This window comes from Eptatretus burgeri, chromosome 13, assembly GCF_056783735.1.
Source record: "Eptatretus burgeri isolate ZD-2024b chromosome 13, Ebu_testis_v1, whole genome shotgun sequence".
In the NCBI taxonomy this organism is placed as follows: domain Eukaryota; kingdom Metazoa; phylum Chordata; class Myxini; order Myxiniformes; family Myxinidae; genus Eptatretus; species Eptatretus burgeri.
The window spans coordinates 52,939,063-52,953,406 of NC_140973.1; the positions used below are offsets into that span (position 1 = coordinate 52,939,063).

The 14,344-nt window shown below is 42.8% G+C and overlaps 1 protein-coding gene across 6 annotated transcripts in view; it reads right to left on the reverse strand.

Annotated features, from left to right (window-relative positions):
* Nucleotides 1-14,344, reverse strand: part of LOC147014491 (TBC1 domain family member 4-like) — a 79,136-nt gene that overhangs the window by 55,265 nt on the left and 9,527 nt on the right. For 4 of the 6 annotated variants that reach the window (XR_015050776.1, XR_015050777.1, XM_085852479.1 and 1 more), the window contains exons 2-3: nucleotides 11,530-12,282; nucleotides 10,874-10,963 (exon numbers count right to left, since the gene is read on the reverse strand). Coding sequence is in view for 4 of the 6 variants with exons in the window: in XM_085852479.1 (XP_085708605.1) it covers nucleotides 10,874-10,963; nucleotides 11,530-12,282 (843 nt within the window). In the remaining 2 variants the exon portion in view is untranslated. Of the gene's footprint in view, nucleotides 1-10,873; nucleotides 10,964-11,529; nucleotides 12,283-12,428; nucleotides 12,477-12,829; nucleotides 12,965-14,344 lie in introns of those variants that run through there. The other 2 variants (XM_085852481.1, XM_085852480.1) reach the window with 2 other exon arrangements.

Here is a 14,344-nt window from a genome sequence, read left to right on the forward strand (position 1 = left end):
ATTTAAACCGTTTTCTGACCACCATTTCACCATCTAGTGAAGGCAATGCTATTCTGATCAGAAAAAAAAACAAACAAACAAAACCTTAGTCGAGTTATGGTGAAAAATGGTAAAATGTCTACAATTGCATCATGACCTTAAAATTTATGTCAAGGTGGAAAAAGTATGTCAACCCCACCTACTTTCTATTCCCATTATTGATGCAAAGTTTAATTCCAAAAGTCCTAACTGGTTCCAAGATACAGCTTGGAAATTAGCAGTGAGGGAGGAGGAAAAAAAAAGTTTTAACGAAACCTAAATGGTGGTTTGTTTAGTAATCCTCGGGGTCCAATAAATTGATGTACCATTAAAAATTGGGGGCGCCGATTGTAAAAACAAACCCGACACCACCGATATAGAGGAGGCTCAGTTAAACTCATTAAAAAAAATTATATATATATATATATATATATATATATATATATATATATAATAAAAAGAAGTAAAAACATAAATAAATAACACTTGGTAACAATAACACTCTTTGTAACAGACAGCAATGTATATTGTCAACAAGGTCTTCAAGGTTTATATCAACAGCAGTATCAGGACAATTGTTTTGAACTTTATCAGAAAGAAAGAAGAAAGAAGAAAGAAGTTTCTGCAAAACAAGTAAACAGAAAACTTTGATAATGAGGAGAGTGAGTGATTATAGATGCAGAGATACAGGTGTACAAATATACAGAGATATGCAGAGATGATACAATGATTATACAGGGATACACAGAAATATGAAGACAAGCTGGTAGGTGACATGGCTGCTCACTCTTGATGGAAAGCTGGCTGACGCGACTAGCCGATATTCATGTACATGCTTTCAATCAATTTGGCACAATAAATACGATTATCACAGCCCTCTTAGTTTGCGCCCAGAAACCCACCTTGTGAAATTTCAGGAATGTTTCCAAAGAGACTAACAAATGGCAGCCCTGGTAATTCCATTTATCTATTCGCTAAATATTTTATTTTTTTATATGATGCTGTAAGACAATCTCCTTGGGCACAAAAAAAACAGGTCCCTCGGAGGTATTGATTATTTTGTACAGTCCACAATAAGTGTACGATAAAGTATTTTAGGTGTTGCTAAGCAACGGGGGTGTGCATAGCAACCATTCATTTTTGTGTACATGCTCGCCACATTGTACACATTTTACCCAAGTTTCATCAAAAGCAGACTCTTTCTCTTAGAGATATTCGCAATTAACCGTTTCTGAAATGTTCGACATGTACTCGTCCAAAACCTATCTCCTCTTACAAATATTTTTTGTTAGGGCTGCAAATTGGCATGAAGGGAGCTAGATAGATTGCGCACAGAACTCTAAGCTTCGATTTTTTTTTCATTTTTTTCGATTTTTGACCACTTTAAAGTCCCGTTGCTATGCTGTTGCTCGGGCCCAGGGTCCCATATTCGAACACACGGTTCCCAGAAATATTGGTCCTACCTATCAAATTTAATTGGAATCGGGTGAGTGGTTTAGCCCCTAGGCTTGACCAAAGTTTCGCGGACAGACAGACAGATGGAAATGTCCAGAATAAGGGTGCTCTAAGAGCAGCCAATTATACCAAGATATACAAAGATAATATGACGGTTGTACTGTTGCGGGGCTGGGTATCGGCGACGGGCACGACCGCTAGATGGAGCTGCAGAGTCGACTCCACCGAACACCTGGAATCTAGATCATACCTTTCGAAAAACTCAAGCAAGTACGGGTCCCTTACCGGACCGTGAATAGTCAATAATTACACCATGTGGTGCAGAGTTATTTGCCAACCTTAAAAATACATAGAAATCCACGTGGCGAGTTACCGAGTATTCACACCCTCGACGGCCCTCGTACAAGTCGAGCAGTTAGCGTGCCCAACCTGTGCGCAACCCGAGCGGACGGTCGCCAAAGTTCCGTCGATCCACTCGTACATTTACCGTGGCAACAGCCTTTATAATTCACCAACACGCGTCACGCTAAGCCAATGGAAGAAACACAGCAACGAACCGATACATTTAACACATGGGTTTATTTATAATGAGGGGGGGGGGAGGAGGGAAGCATGCAAGAAGGCAGACTTAACCAAATATACAAGGAATAGCAATTTATGTACAAGCACTTATGCAGTTTTACTTAATAGACTGGCGCCACACAAACACCCAAACACACACACACACACACACACACACACACACACACACACACACACACACACACACACACACACACACACACACACACACACACACACACACACACACACACACACACACACACACAAGAACCGGTGGCCACAGCCTTTATTGAGGCCTCCAGCTCGGAGGGAAAGGCGAGCTGAAGACGAGAGCCTGCCTCGGACCTGCCCACCTCGTGTGGTCTTCGAGCTGGCGGGACTCAGACCTCTCACGTGTGAGACGAACACAACAACCACTCGTGTCGGCGAACGCGATCTCCACTCATGTCGGCCGTTTCTCTCTCCTGGTTCACTGACAGACACGGCACGCAACCCTTGCGGTTCTGGTCCATGAAAGATCTCTTGAGCTCTCCCTATGGTCCGATCGTGCCGCACCCTTATTCACCCTGTCTCGAGGAGGGGGGGGGACACCTCCGCCCTCCCCCTCACTGGACGGTTTTGGCGCGCAGAAATCGCTCGTCACCCTGTCACTGGCCAAAACGAGCGGCAAGTTCGTTGATTGGCCCGGGGGCATGGTGACATCACGTGGACCGCCTTTCTCACCGTCGCGGGGTCTGATTGGCTGAGCGGCGGCCACCCCACCCGTAGCACGCTGATTGGTCGAGGGCCCCCGCGAGGCTCCTCCTTGAACTCCGCCCACCATGGCGTCGGCGTGAGGAAGCGAGGTGAAGGTGAGGGTGATGCTTGCGTTGTTGTAGTTTTGAGGATTTAAAAATAAAAGAAAACCCTGACTACCAAAGTAACTCACAGCGCATGTACATTTATTCACCCATTAAACAAGGGACGGGGACCCTAACTAAAAACACATACTTACCGATATAACTGTTCTATAGGACCTGTAATGTTGAGTGCTCACTGCTTCCAGATTCGCAACAGTACAAAAGTAATGCCTCATTATTTCTCACTAAATAAAATTCCAATTACAATGAAAAAGGAAGCACTCCGTTTGCTTCTTCAGATGCATAGGCCTGCCAAGGCAGTTTTCCATTGGCTAGGGGGACACAATCCTGGATGGATCACCACTCTGACGCATGATACTCAAATGGCTCATTCTTCCCAAGAAGCTGGTACTCATTTTGACAACCTCGGAAGGATGAGAGGGCGAGTCAATTCACATGAGGTGTGTTCAGTTACCAAGTTTCTTGCAGTGCTTGCCAAGTGGCTTAAGCACTCCAATTGAAACCATTGATCAGGAACAGCTATCTTGGTAACTGAACACACCCCAGGTGTGTTTTTTTTATTCTTTTTTTTTTGTATACCTTGGTCAAGGCTCGTATGAGAGCAAACACACAACTCACAGCAAGGAGGCATGAGACAAGAGGGGCGGGAGTGGAAGGGACAAAACAGTGGGGAACAGACACATTAGGTGAACTGTGGAAGGGAGAGGGATGGGGATGGGACGGGGAACATGGCGAAGAGAAGATGGACATTTCAGGGACTTTCAGGAAGGAAAGCAGGAGAAATGAAGGAAGTGGGCTTGGGTGGATTATCGGGGGTAGAAAAGATCGAGGATTTGGATGGGGGAAGATAAGAGGTGGTGGTGAACAGCTGTTTTGAAAGCCTGGAGGGAAGAATGGGAAAGAATAGAGTGAGGAAGTTTATTCCAAAGGCGGGAAAAAAAGAGGAATGAAAGAGTGAAGATGAGCAGTGATTCGTGATTTTGGTAGTTTTACCAGAAGGGGGTTGTTGTCGGACCTTGAGCGCCCTGTGGAAATGTGGTGGGGACAAATCGCAGAGAGAGCAGGGGGGCAAGGCTGGAGAGGAGTCGGTAGAAGACAGAAAGACCACCGACCAACCTGCGGTGATTGAGTGAGAGGCCCAAAGACTCAGCTTCATTGCGGGAGATGCCGATGATCTTAAATGCCCTGGTTTCGACAGCGTGAAGCCGAGAAAGGTGGGAGGCAGGAGCACCAGCCCAGAGGGGAGAGCAGTACTCCATCAGGCTACGGACAAAAGCTTTGTAAGTGGTCAGGAGCTCAAGAGGGCCGAGGAAGGACTTAGCACGACGGAGGATTCCCAGTCGGTGACTGGCTTTTGAGGCGAGGTTGGAAATGTGACTTTCCCAGGAAAGGTCATGGCAGATAGTGAGACCCAGAAGCTTGAAAGAAAAGACTTCTTCCAGAGGATTGTTGAGAAAGTGGATGGGGGGGTTTTGTAAACGGTACTTTCGAAAGGCATTCCAGTGTTAATTTAATGGCATGACAAGGGCTCACTCAGGACCCTAATATATCAAGACAGCCTCCTTAAAAGTTAAGAATGGCATATGTACAGAGCAGAAAGTTGAACTATTAAAAGTTCTGTAAACTTAATACATTTATTTTGCTGTACGGGCAAACCTGTCATCCAAACACTCACTAAAAGGAAACCCTCTATTAGGTGGCTTTGAGTCAGAAGCTGTAACTTTGATCGGATGATAAAGTCACGACATGCAAGTACTGTTTGTGAAAACATCGACAGCAACTTTTAATGAGAACTCCAACTTTGGTACAGATTTTCTAATCCATCTGTCACAATGACATGCACAACCTACTCTTTCCTTTCCTTTGCTTCACCCTCCACAAATCACCCCCCCCCCCTTTGACCGCTGGCACGGTACCCACTCGTGCTTTTGCATATGGTAACATGACTGGGTGTGGGATCCCCGTGAGAAGTTCTGGAGCGACTGGCGATCGTGGTCTCTTAAAGACATGACATCCTCTCGAAGTTATCCAGAAGTGACATCCATTACAATATGTACAGACAATGTGAGGGGAAAGTGAGAGTGTGAAATTGATAAATAAATAATAAATAAATAAAAACAACAGAAGGGATGTGGGAAGTTAAGGGAAAATAAGACAAAAGTAGGGTAGGGAAGTTGTGGAGAGGGACAGAAAGAAGGAAAAGGAGGTTAGGAGTTAAAAGGGCTGGGGAATGTAAATGGAGTTTGATGAATATATGAGGAGAGGGGTTGGGGGCATGGAGTGGGGGTTCAATCATGCTGCAAATTCCGTACCTAATATATAGATGGCTCTTTTTATATGAACAATTGAGAAGGCCAACATGCTTGTTTATATCATCAGAGCAGTGCACAAAGGAGGGTTTTGGAAATTATGTCAATCATATCAGATGAGTGATGGCTGGTCCTGATACAGCATGTTGCACAAAAGCCTCTTGGATCACACACACAATACAGGATTGTTGGTCTTGGTTCCTTACAAAGAATGGGTGTTGGTTGATGCTGCAAACCACTATGATGTCATACACGTCCTCAAGGTTTGTATACAATTTCTCATATTTCAAAGCCGGGTGTCTTATTTTAAAGTAATGCCTCATTTTATTTCTCATTCAACAAAATTCCAATTCTAATGAAAACTAGAGAGATTATAGAACACTTTACCCCGTGTAGTCTTGAGAAACAAGGACATTGGCGGGGTCTATGAGTGGAAAATTTGATTGGTCATGATGACGTAAAATGCCGTAATATCTTGTCCCAAGTACTGCTAAAGGTAAAGGTTTTGAAAGTGTCAAAAAGGCCATTTGTGTTCTGCAGTATTGGAGGATATAATTAAATTGAAATAAGATAAAGATTTTGAGGGTTGTGGGGGGTTGGGGGGAAGGAAGTCTACCGCCGTTGATGCAGCATCTTCCACCACCTTATTAGCCTCCACTGGTTTCACCAAAGGCTTACAAGGCAAGTGACCCATATTTCGTGTGGTTGGCCCGTTTTCCTTCTTGAAACCCACGGACCTGATTTAGTATCATCAAAACCTGTATTGGATGGAAATTACAAACAATTTCAAAAATGCAATGCTTAGCTTCCATTCCACTCGCATGGATTCACACACAGGGTGACAGATCTGTAGCAACCTCTATCCAAAACGCAAAGTACCGCTCTAGTCTGACTCTGTTGGCTGTGTGATGTCATGAGCTTTTTCCCAATCAACCAATTACCTCAATCCTCATCGTCACTTCCTCTCGTCGACCATTTGTCGTCACCCCAAATGAATCAGTCGGCCTATTTACTTTCCACTTCTGACTGTGATACTTATCAGTACTTTAGAGTATATTGAATGGTAGGATCCGATTGGGATAGTTTTCATTCATATACAGGGCGTCCACAAATTACTGGTCCAAATTCAAACTGCAATGGGATACAGTGATGCGGTTTGATGCTTGTAAACGAGCATTTCTCAAAGTTTTTGTTGTCAAGATCATAATATCGGATTCATCACCATTTATCATCACTTGGTTTCTATATAAACCAGGCAACACTGCTCTTTCTTGTGGGGATACTATTTGCAGTAAACGTGATGTCACACGTCACAGATCACAGGCGACAACTGGAAACAAAAAAAGAAAAAGTAAATAAAAACTTTGAGAAATGTTCTTTCGAAAGCATGGAACTGCATTGTAGTATTCATTTCATTCATTCATTTTTACCCTGCACACACGAAGCAAAAAGCAGGGTAAACTAAAGCAATCTGTCATGTACGTACAAAAGTCGTACATAGTCTTTCTTGGAACCTCATCATTACTGATTAGTAAATTCTGTTTTAAATCCACAACTACGATTGTGTTGTGTCATTACGACATGGATGATAGTCCATGCTACACAACTGAGAAGATGACTCCACCCAATAAAAAGGCCCGTCACTCAGAAACTGCTTTCAGAAAAGATTAGACTTCTCAGTATTATTTCATGAGACCAAAAGAAGGAGACCTATCAACGGCAGTTTGTAACTTGTGCACACACTCGTTCAGGATCAGTCAATATGGAGTCAACAACATGGAGACATGTGCCAAGTACTCAACACCAAACAAATGGCAAAAGCAGTCAAAACCAGCTCCTCTCTCAAAAGTTTCTTCCCTGATAAAGATTCTCACACCAAAGACCTGGTCATTAAAGTGGAGCTTCATTATGCTGGACATATAGTGAAGCACAACTGACCACGTCGGGCCACTCTTTGAAAATATGTTCCCTGGAAACGTCTCCAAAAAGTATGCGTCGGCACAGAGGAAAAGTACTGCGATCATCACACACACACCTTAGCACCATTCATGCTGCAGCCAATCTTAGACTATATTAAACTACATCCATTCTCTCTTGTAATGCCTGGTGTTGGCTTAATGGTTAAGGTGGTGGGCTAGTGATCCTGGGGTCCTGAGTTCAAATCCCGCTCAGCTGTTGAATTAACACCAGGTGAGGTTATTAACTCGGCCTGTCATCCTTCCGAGGTCGGCAAAATGAGTGCCAGCATGCTGGTATACTGTGTCGGAGTGGCGACCCATCCAGGATTGTGTCCAATAGCCTATACTAGGAGACTGCTGAGGCAGCACTAACGCTTTGCACAGAGTATGGTCCCAATGGAGGGATTCTCTTGCAATTTGATGGAGGGAGTGAGAGTCAGGAGTCGAGTTGATGTATCCAATTGTGCGTATCTTTGACATGAACCGGGACAAAGTCACCACAAATTTCTGGAGGATGTGTCCGATATCAAACTTGACAGGTTTAGCAATCTTTCAGAAAAGTGGAGGAGACATATAGAGCAGATGTAATCCCATAGGAAAACAGTGGCTCTGGGTGTTGACAATGCACAGGATTCTACACACATTTCAAGAAAAATCCTGACGTATAAGGGTGGGTGTAACTATCACATACTACACAACATGGCCAACCATGCATCTGACGACTTCACTGTTTTTAATTAATTAATTTAATTAATTAATGTTAATTTTTCAATCAATGGAATTACAAACTATTACAATATTTTGTCTCATTTACCAAATACCACTATCATCTCCGCCTCTATTGCTGTCTCCACTCCCGCCTGAACTTATTTCTAGCCGGCCCAACATCCAGTGTTTTAGATTCAATGATTCACTAAAAATATGTTAGTTATTTATTTAGTTATTATTATATTAAATTAGGGTATGGTGAGATGCGAATCCGTACACTTCTGAACTTCCTAGGTGAAAATGGAGTGCATTTTTGAACTCAGTGGGGTCGATTTACTCGAAGAAATGTTTAGGCGGAAAACAAATTAATTATATATAGATTAGAAAATATCGAAATGAGTAGGATTAGTTACTCAACTCCAGTAATGATAAATCATGTTTTCAGTCATATTTTTGAAATGGTAGTGAATTCAATGTCGGTGCAGTCATTTCTTAGAGTAAATCGATGCCATAGAGTTCGAAAATGCACTCCATTTCCACCTCGGACATCCAGAAGTACCCGTAATCGTACCTGACCATACCCTAATTTATTCAAGTCATGAGACTAAAAGTCGTCATATGGAGCGACCTCTAAATCACCTCCGATCAAGCTAAAAAAAATTATGCGCGTTATTGGATCATATTGGAATAATTTTAAGCTTGTGGAGCAACAATCTATTTTTTTCGAAGTTTTTGGACCACCCAAATATATATATATATATATATATATATATATATATATATATATATATATATATACATATATACATATATATATATATATATACATATATACATATATATATATATATATACATATATATATATATATATATATATATATATATATATATGTTTCCATAAAAAAAAAACTCATCACAAATCTGTGACCGGAGTACGCAAAGGGTTTAAAAAAATAAAATAAAATAAAATAAAATAAAATCCGCTTTCGATTCTTAACCCGTTTTTCGTCGCCTTCAACTTGCCATGTATGCAGAGGGGACTGTCGGTTTGCTCTCCGTCTGCCCATCTGTTCGTCCGTCCCACCTGTACTTTTTCCAACTTTTTTCCCCACATCCTAAAACATATTCAATTGAAACTTGATACATGGCTTTATTATGATAAGTTAGAGAACAAGTTTGACTTTCAAGACATTTCATCAATTTTGACAGAGTTATGTCCTCTTTAGACTTAGAAAAGATCACATATTATCCATGGGTCAGTGTTCAGCTGCCGACTCCACCCCACTGCTTTATGTCCATTGGCTGGACAGCTGGCCCGACTCCATCCCAATAAAATTCTGCGTCGCCATTGCATGAATAAGCACAGATTGGCAGGCGTCAGGCCTTAGGCTTGGGTGTTAGTCCATGGTCCAGTGCAATTGGAATTATCTCAGGTATATCACCACGATGTACTAAATATGCACATCAGCCGTACACGTTTTTGCTTCATGTATGTACTTGGGGTTATTTTTAATATGAAATAGGCAAAGCCTCGAAACAAACGAAACAAGGTGGGTCTCTTTCTCTATCGAGTGCAGCCTGTGGCTGCTGGTTGCATCATTGGTTGGGACGCGGCAATGCCGCTGATGCAGTGTCCCCCTTACCAGTACACTGGTGCTCATTTTGCCTACCTCGGAAGGATGACAGGCTGAGTCAACCCCCTGGTGTATATTAATTCAGCGGCCAACGGGGCTTCAACTCAGGACCCTAGGATCCCAAGCCGCCACCCTAACCACTAAGCCAACACCAGGCTTAACAAGGTGGGTTAGAGAGTTTATTCTTCTTATTATTCATTTTGGATCCAGGATCAGCTCAAGTGTGCGTTAAAGCAAACTAATGTTTATCTCTGGTTTGTTATCTTTATTGGTTTCTTGTCTACAAGAGATATCAGTAAATGGAAATTGCTTTTCCTTTTATTTTGCCAAATGGACCCAAACATGAGAGAATTTATTCTTCTTCTTCTTGGTTCTGTATCGGCTGGAGTGTGCATTAAATGCAAATTTTTTTTTTTTAATCTCCCGAATATTCATTGGGACTGGTAGGGAACGTATATTGCAAAGCAATTCTCGCTCTTGTTTAACATGTTACATTAGTTCTTCATGCCTCTTTTTTGTGTCCTTTATGATGTCCTGAAAACCAGCAAGTTCCCTGTTTGAATGATTTTAAATTTTGTTTAACTTCCAGGCAAGCAGATAGAATAAAAAAATCTCACTCCAAATATGAAGTTGTTTTTCCACAATCTCCATCAACTGCAATGCCCTTTGTTGAGCACATCAATCTGACTCTGATTTTGCAGTTGTGTGGCTGAACATTGAGGCTCATCGTCGAGAGGGTCGAGTTTCCCCATTCTTGAAACGCGTTACCCAACGTCTAACCGTGCTCATATCAATGGTAGAGTCGCCATGCACATTCTTTGAGTGACTATGAATATCCCTGGAGGAACCTCTTCCACAGGAAGAAATTCAACAACTGCTCTCTGCTTCGTACACACATCTAGCGGGGCAGTCATTGTCACGTGTGCTGTGTAATGTTGTCACGTGACCAATCACAGTGCAGCTCAACTTAAAATGGACGGGAGATACAGACCTTTCACTGTGATCTCATGTAGTTTACCACGATGCTTTGGTTACGAGCTGAAAATAAGTCATTTCGTTCGTACTAATCCTCAGACAACGATTATACAGAGATACATGGAGATATATTATTGTCCGTCTGCTGGCATTAAATAGTGGGCGTGAAAGATCCCATGGTGGTCTTCACAAAGAGTAGTCGAGTTATGTCCAGCATTCTGAACAAATTACAAATCCTTGTACACCCTCAGTCGAATATCCTGCATTAGAGTGGTGACCTGTCCGACACCAACACTTACCAAAGAACCTGCTTCGGTATAATCGACCCTCTGTCTTGAACATGGTACATCAATGGGAGAAAGGGAATGGTAAAGAGTCACGTAGTCAAACCTGAGAGCAAGAAGAAATGTCCTTGAACTTTTTCTCCACGATGACTTTTTTTGAATGTGGGCTGATGAGATTTACTTCGTTGCGGCCAACCTGAAACAAATGTAGCATTGAAGTCAAAGCATTCCTCCGTTTAAATACTTCTAATCATTGCATAATTACATGAGTGGGACACTACTTTTTCATTAAAATAAATCGAAGGGTGCCCACGTATCCCAGGTGTCATGGATTTTAACCCCATATTTATCATTGTCCAAGTAAAATCTGGTAGAGGGCCAGAAAATGAAGACAAAGTTAACTTCGGATGAGAAGTTTACAGGAGGGGTTGGTGGGGAGAGGGAGGATGGGTTAAGGTTCATGGAAAGTTGAAGAGGGGAATGAGAACAACAGGAATCTGGAAGGAAAATGAGTGACAGAGAAGAAAAAGATGGAAACAACAGTGCAAAACACCACAAAAGGATCTGGTGGTATTAAGAATGTCACGCACTAGTCTTTTACAGGAGCCATGCTTTGGCCTTCATGGATACCTGCAGCAAACTGGCAAGGCGAGTTACTTCCCATGAGTTTTGCCTTTCTGCTCCACATCTAACAAAGCTCAGGAGAGAAGCATTCCAGATAAAATTTCAATGGATTAGACAACAACAAAAGGAGAGACAAACCTGGAAGAGCATAGCTCGCCTCCGCTCATCCATGCTAGGTTCTATGAGGCACGGGACGCTGGCGCGCCGTGTACTGCTCTGCTGACACAGTGGGATATTGCTATCGCCAAACGAGAGGGATATGGACTTGGCCCAGAGATGCCTCTTCGACCTGCACCCCTGCTCCACAGTCGAGTTTCCAGATTTTTCGCCTCCATTGCAATCAGAAGAGTGACTGGTTGCATCTTCCCGGACCATTTCTAATACCAGTGCTTGCTGCTCCATCGGAATGCTTTTATCACTGACGGTACACCCTTTAATGTTGTTGCCCATGCTCTTGCTCTGCACACCCTCAACATTACCACCGATATGTCCTCTGTGTGCTGCCCTTTCTTCCAGCCCTTTGGAGTTATTTTTATCAGCGCAATGAATTGTACTTTGTCCATCCACTCTTTCGCCTTGCTCTTCATCCTCTTTACACTTTTCAACATCTGCCGGAAGCGTCCCTGGGTTCGATTCTTGATCCTTGTTTATGACGCCATTCTTAGCCAGGAGTGACACATTAGGTCTCTGAAAGCAACGGATGCATTCATCCACCAGCTGTGGGTGGTTGCGTCTGACCAAGGAACTGATCTTTCCCCAGTACAGTACTTCAAACCTGTGGAAATCAAGGAACACTTTGTCTTCGTCATTCACATTGATGGTCTGCTGCCGTGTCAAGGTCATTCGTGCAATGCGGGAAGCACGACGGATCGCTCCAATGATTTCCTCCACCTGGAACAAGAGAAACAATATCTCATTATTAAACACTGTCATTGACCAAGAAAACAGTCACACACATTTTGGTATATTCAAGAAGAAATACAAGTTTGTTCACATTTCCATTATCAAGGCATTCATAAATCACGCCGTGTGGATACCTTGATGCAGCAAAGATCTGCAAGAAACCACATGAGATTCTATTATGGCACTTTCTCATCCTTGTACCCAGACCAATGGAGAACAACAAATTATTTTACATAATTCTCTGCAATGACTGCAGAGCTGGCATGATAGCCTAGACTTATGCACATTAACCTCTGAGCAGTCTCGCCTGTGTTTGAATTCCAAACCAGCTATAAACTACCACCCTGGTGTTTTGCGGGCAGGGTTAGGTATCAATGTGTGCCTCCTTGATGTTAAAGATCAACACAGCTATGCCCCAACAAAATGATGCTACCATAGCCATGGGCTGCATACGAAAGAAGAAATTATGCTTAGCCTCAGCAAGTCGCCTAATTATTATGGGATTAAATGCATACTATTGTTACAATAAACATACCTCTGCATGTAGGACTTCTGGAAGATCAACTTCTACCCCTCAGCTCAACCCCACCTTTACATAGCTATTTAATGTGCTCACAAACAAGCTTCAAAGGATTAAGGTGATACTGACAAATCCAAATTTTGTATCACATACGAGTAACTACCACGGTGTTGTGACACGTCATCTCTGAATTAGACAAATAAATAAAGGGCAAACACGATATTTTGCTTTAATGCACCCTTTCACGACAAAACGACAGGGAAGTAAAATTATTTCAGAAAATATTTTCAAAACAATTCTGACATCCACACCCTTTGCTCGGGGGGTGGGGGTAGAACCACAAACATTCCTTTACACTCTAGGAAACAACGGGTTCTTGTTGCCGAAGCCCAACTGTGGGTCACACAACCAATTCATGTGGATTACAAACTGCAGTACAGGATCCACAAGCTAAACACCGCTTGTTGTGCCATAAAGTTGTGGTTAACAAGCGGAGGATCGAGGATTAGAGGGATTAAGGTTTATATATATATATATATATATATATATATATATATATATATATATATATATATATATATATATATATATATATATGTGTGTGTATATATATATATTTTTTTTTTTGCGGTTACGTTCAACACAAGAGTAAACACGCTCCCACACAGCAACATATTCACTCCTATATCCAAAGGGAAGCAGCTTTCACGTTTGATACCTTAATAATCTCAAAAAGTTGTGCACAAATTCAGACAAAACTTGGTGGACAGGTTGGGTGTGTGGCAAGGACAAATTGATTCGATTTTGGTGAAGATCCAAATCCGGATCTGGATACAAGACTTATTTATTTTTTTAAGTGATTCTTCATCATTGAGAGAAAGGGCCGAAAACGACGTAGGGTTACGAACCTGGCAGCCATGAGCACACAACAGCCAGAGTCCTTATAGATCAGTTATATCGGTAAGTATGTGTTTCTAGTTAGGTTCTCATCCCTTGTCTAATGGGAATTAAGTGTACGTGTGCTGCGCAGTTATTTTATAGTTCGGATTTTACGTCCCAACCAACGACCCCCAACAACTCTCTGCTTTCGGCATTGTCCGCGCTCTTTGCTCGCTGGCGAGCGAGCGTGGAGTTTAACATGGGCATGGCGTCCCTCTTTGGCCAATCGGCAAGGAGCGGGCATCTCACCCGCCCCGTCCCCCACTCAACACCATCGCCATTACACACGTGGTCGGAGGTGAGGAGGTAGACGGAGCTACAAACGCCTCCGATTGGGACTCCATCCAGAAGGGTGGGAGTTGCCCCACCTCCCGTGGGCCGGTCCAATGGGAGACAGCCAGGGAATCGCGTGATGGGTCCGACCAATCAGGAGGAGAGTGGCCAGGAGAAGAAGCCCCTCCCTCCTAAAGAGGAAGAGTGTGGTTGTCGGGACGAGCGTAGAGAGACAGAGATCGTGGCGTTTGCCAAGCAGCCTGTCATCGTGTGCGAGACATTTCTTGTGGGAAAGGACATATCAATTCAGAGATTTCC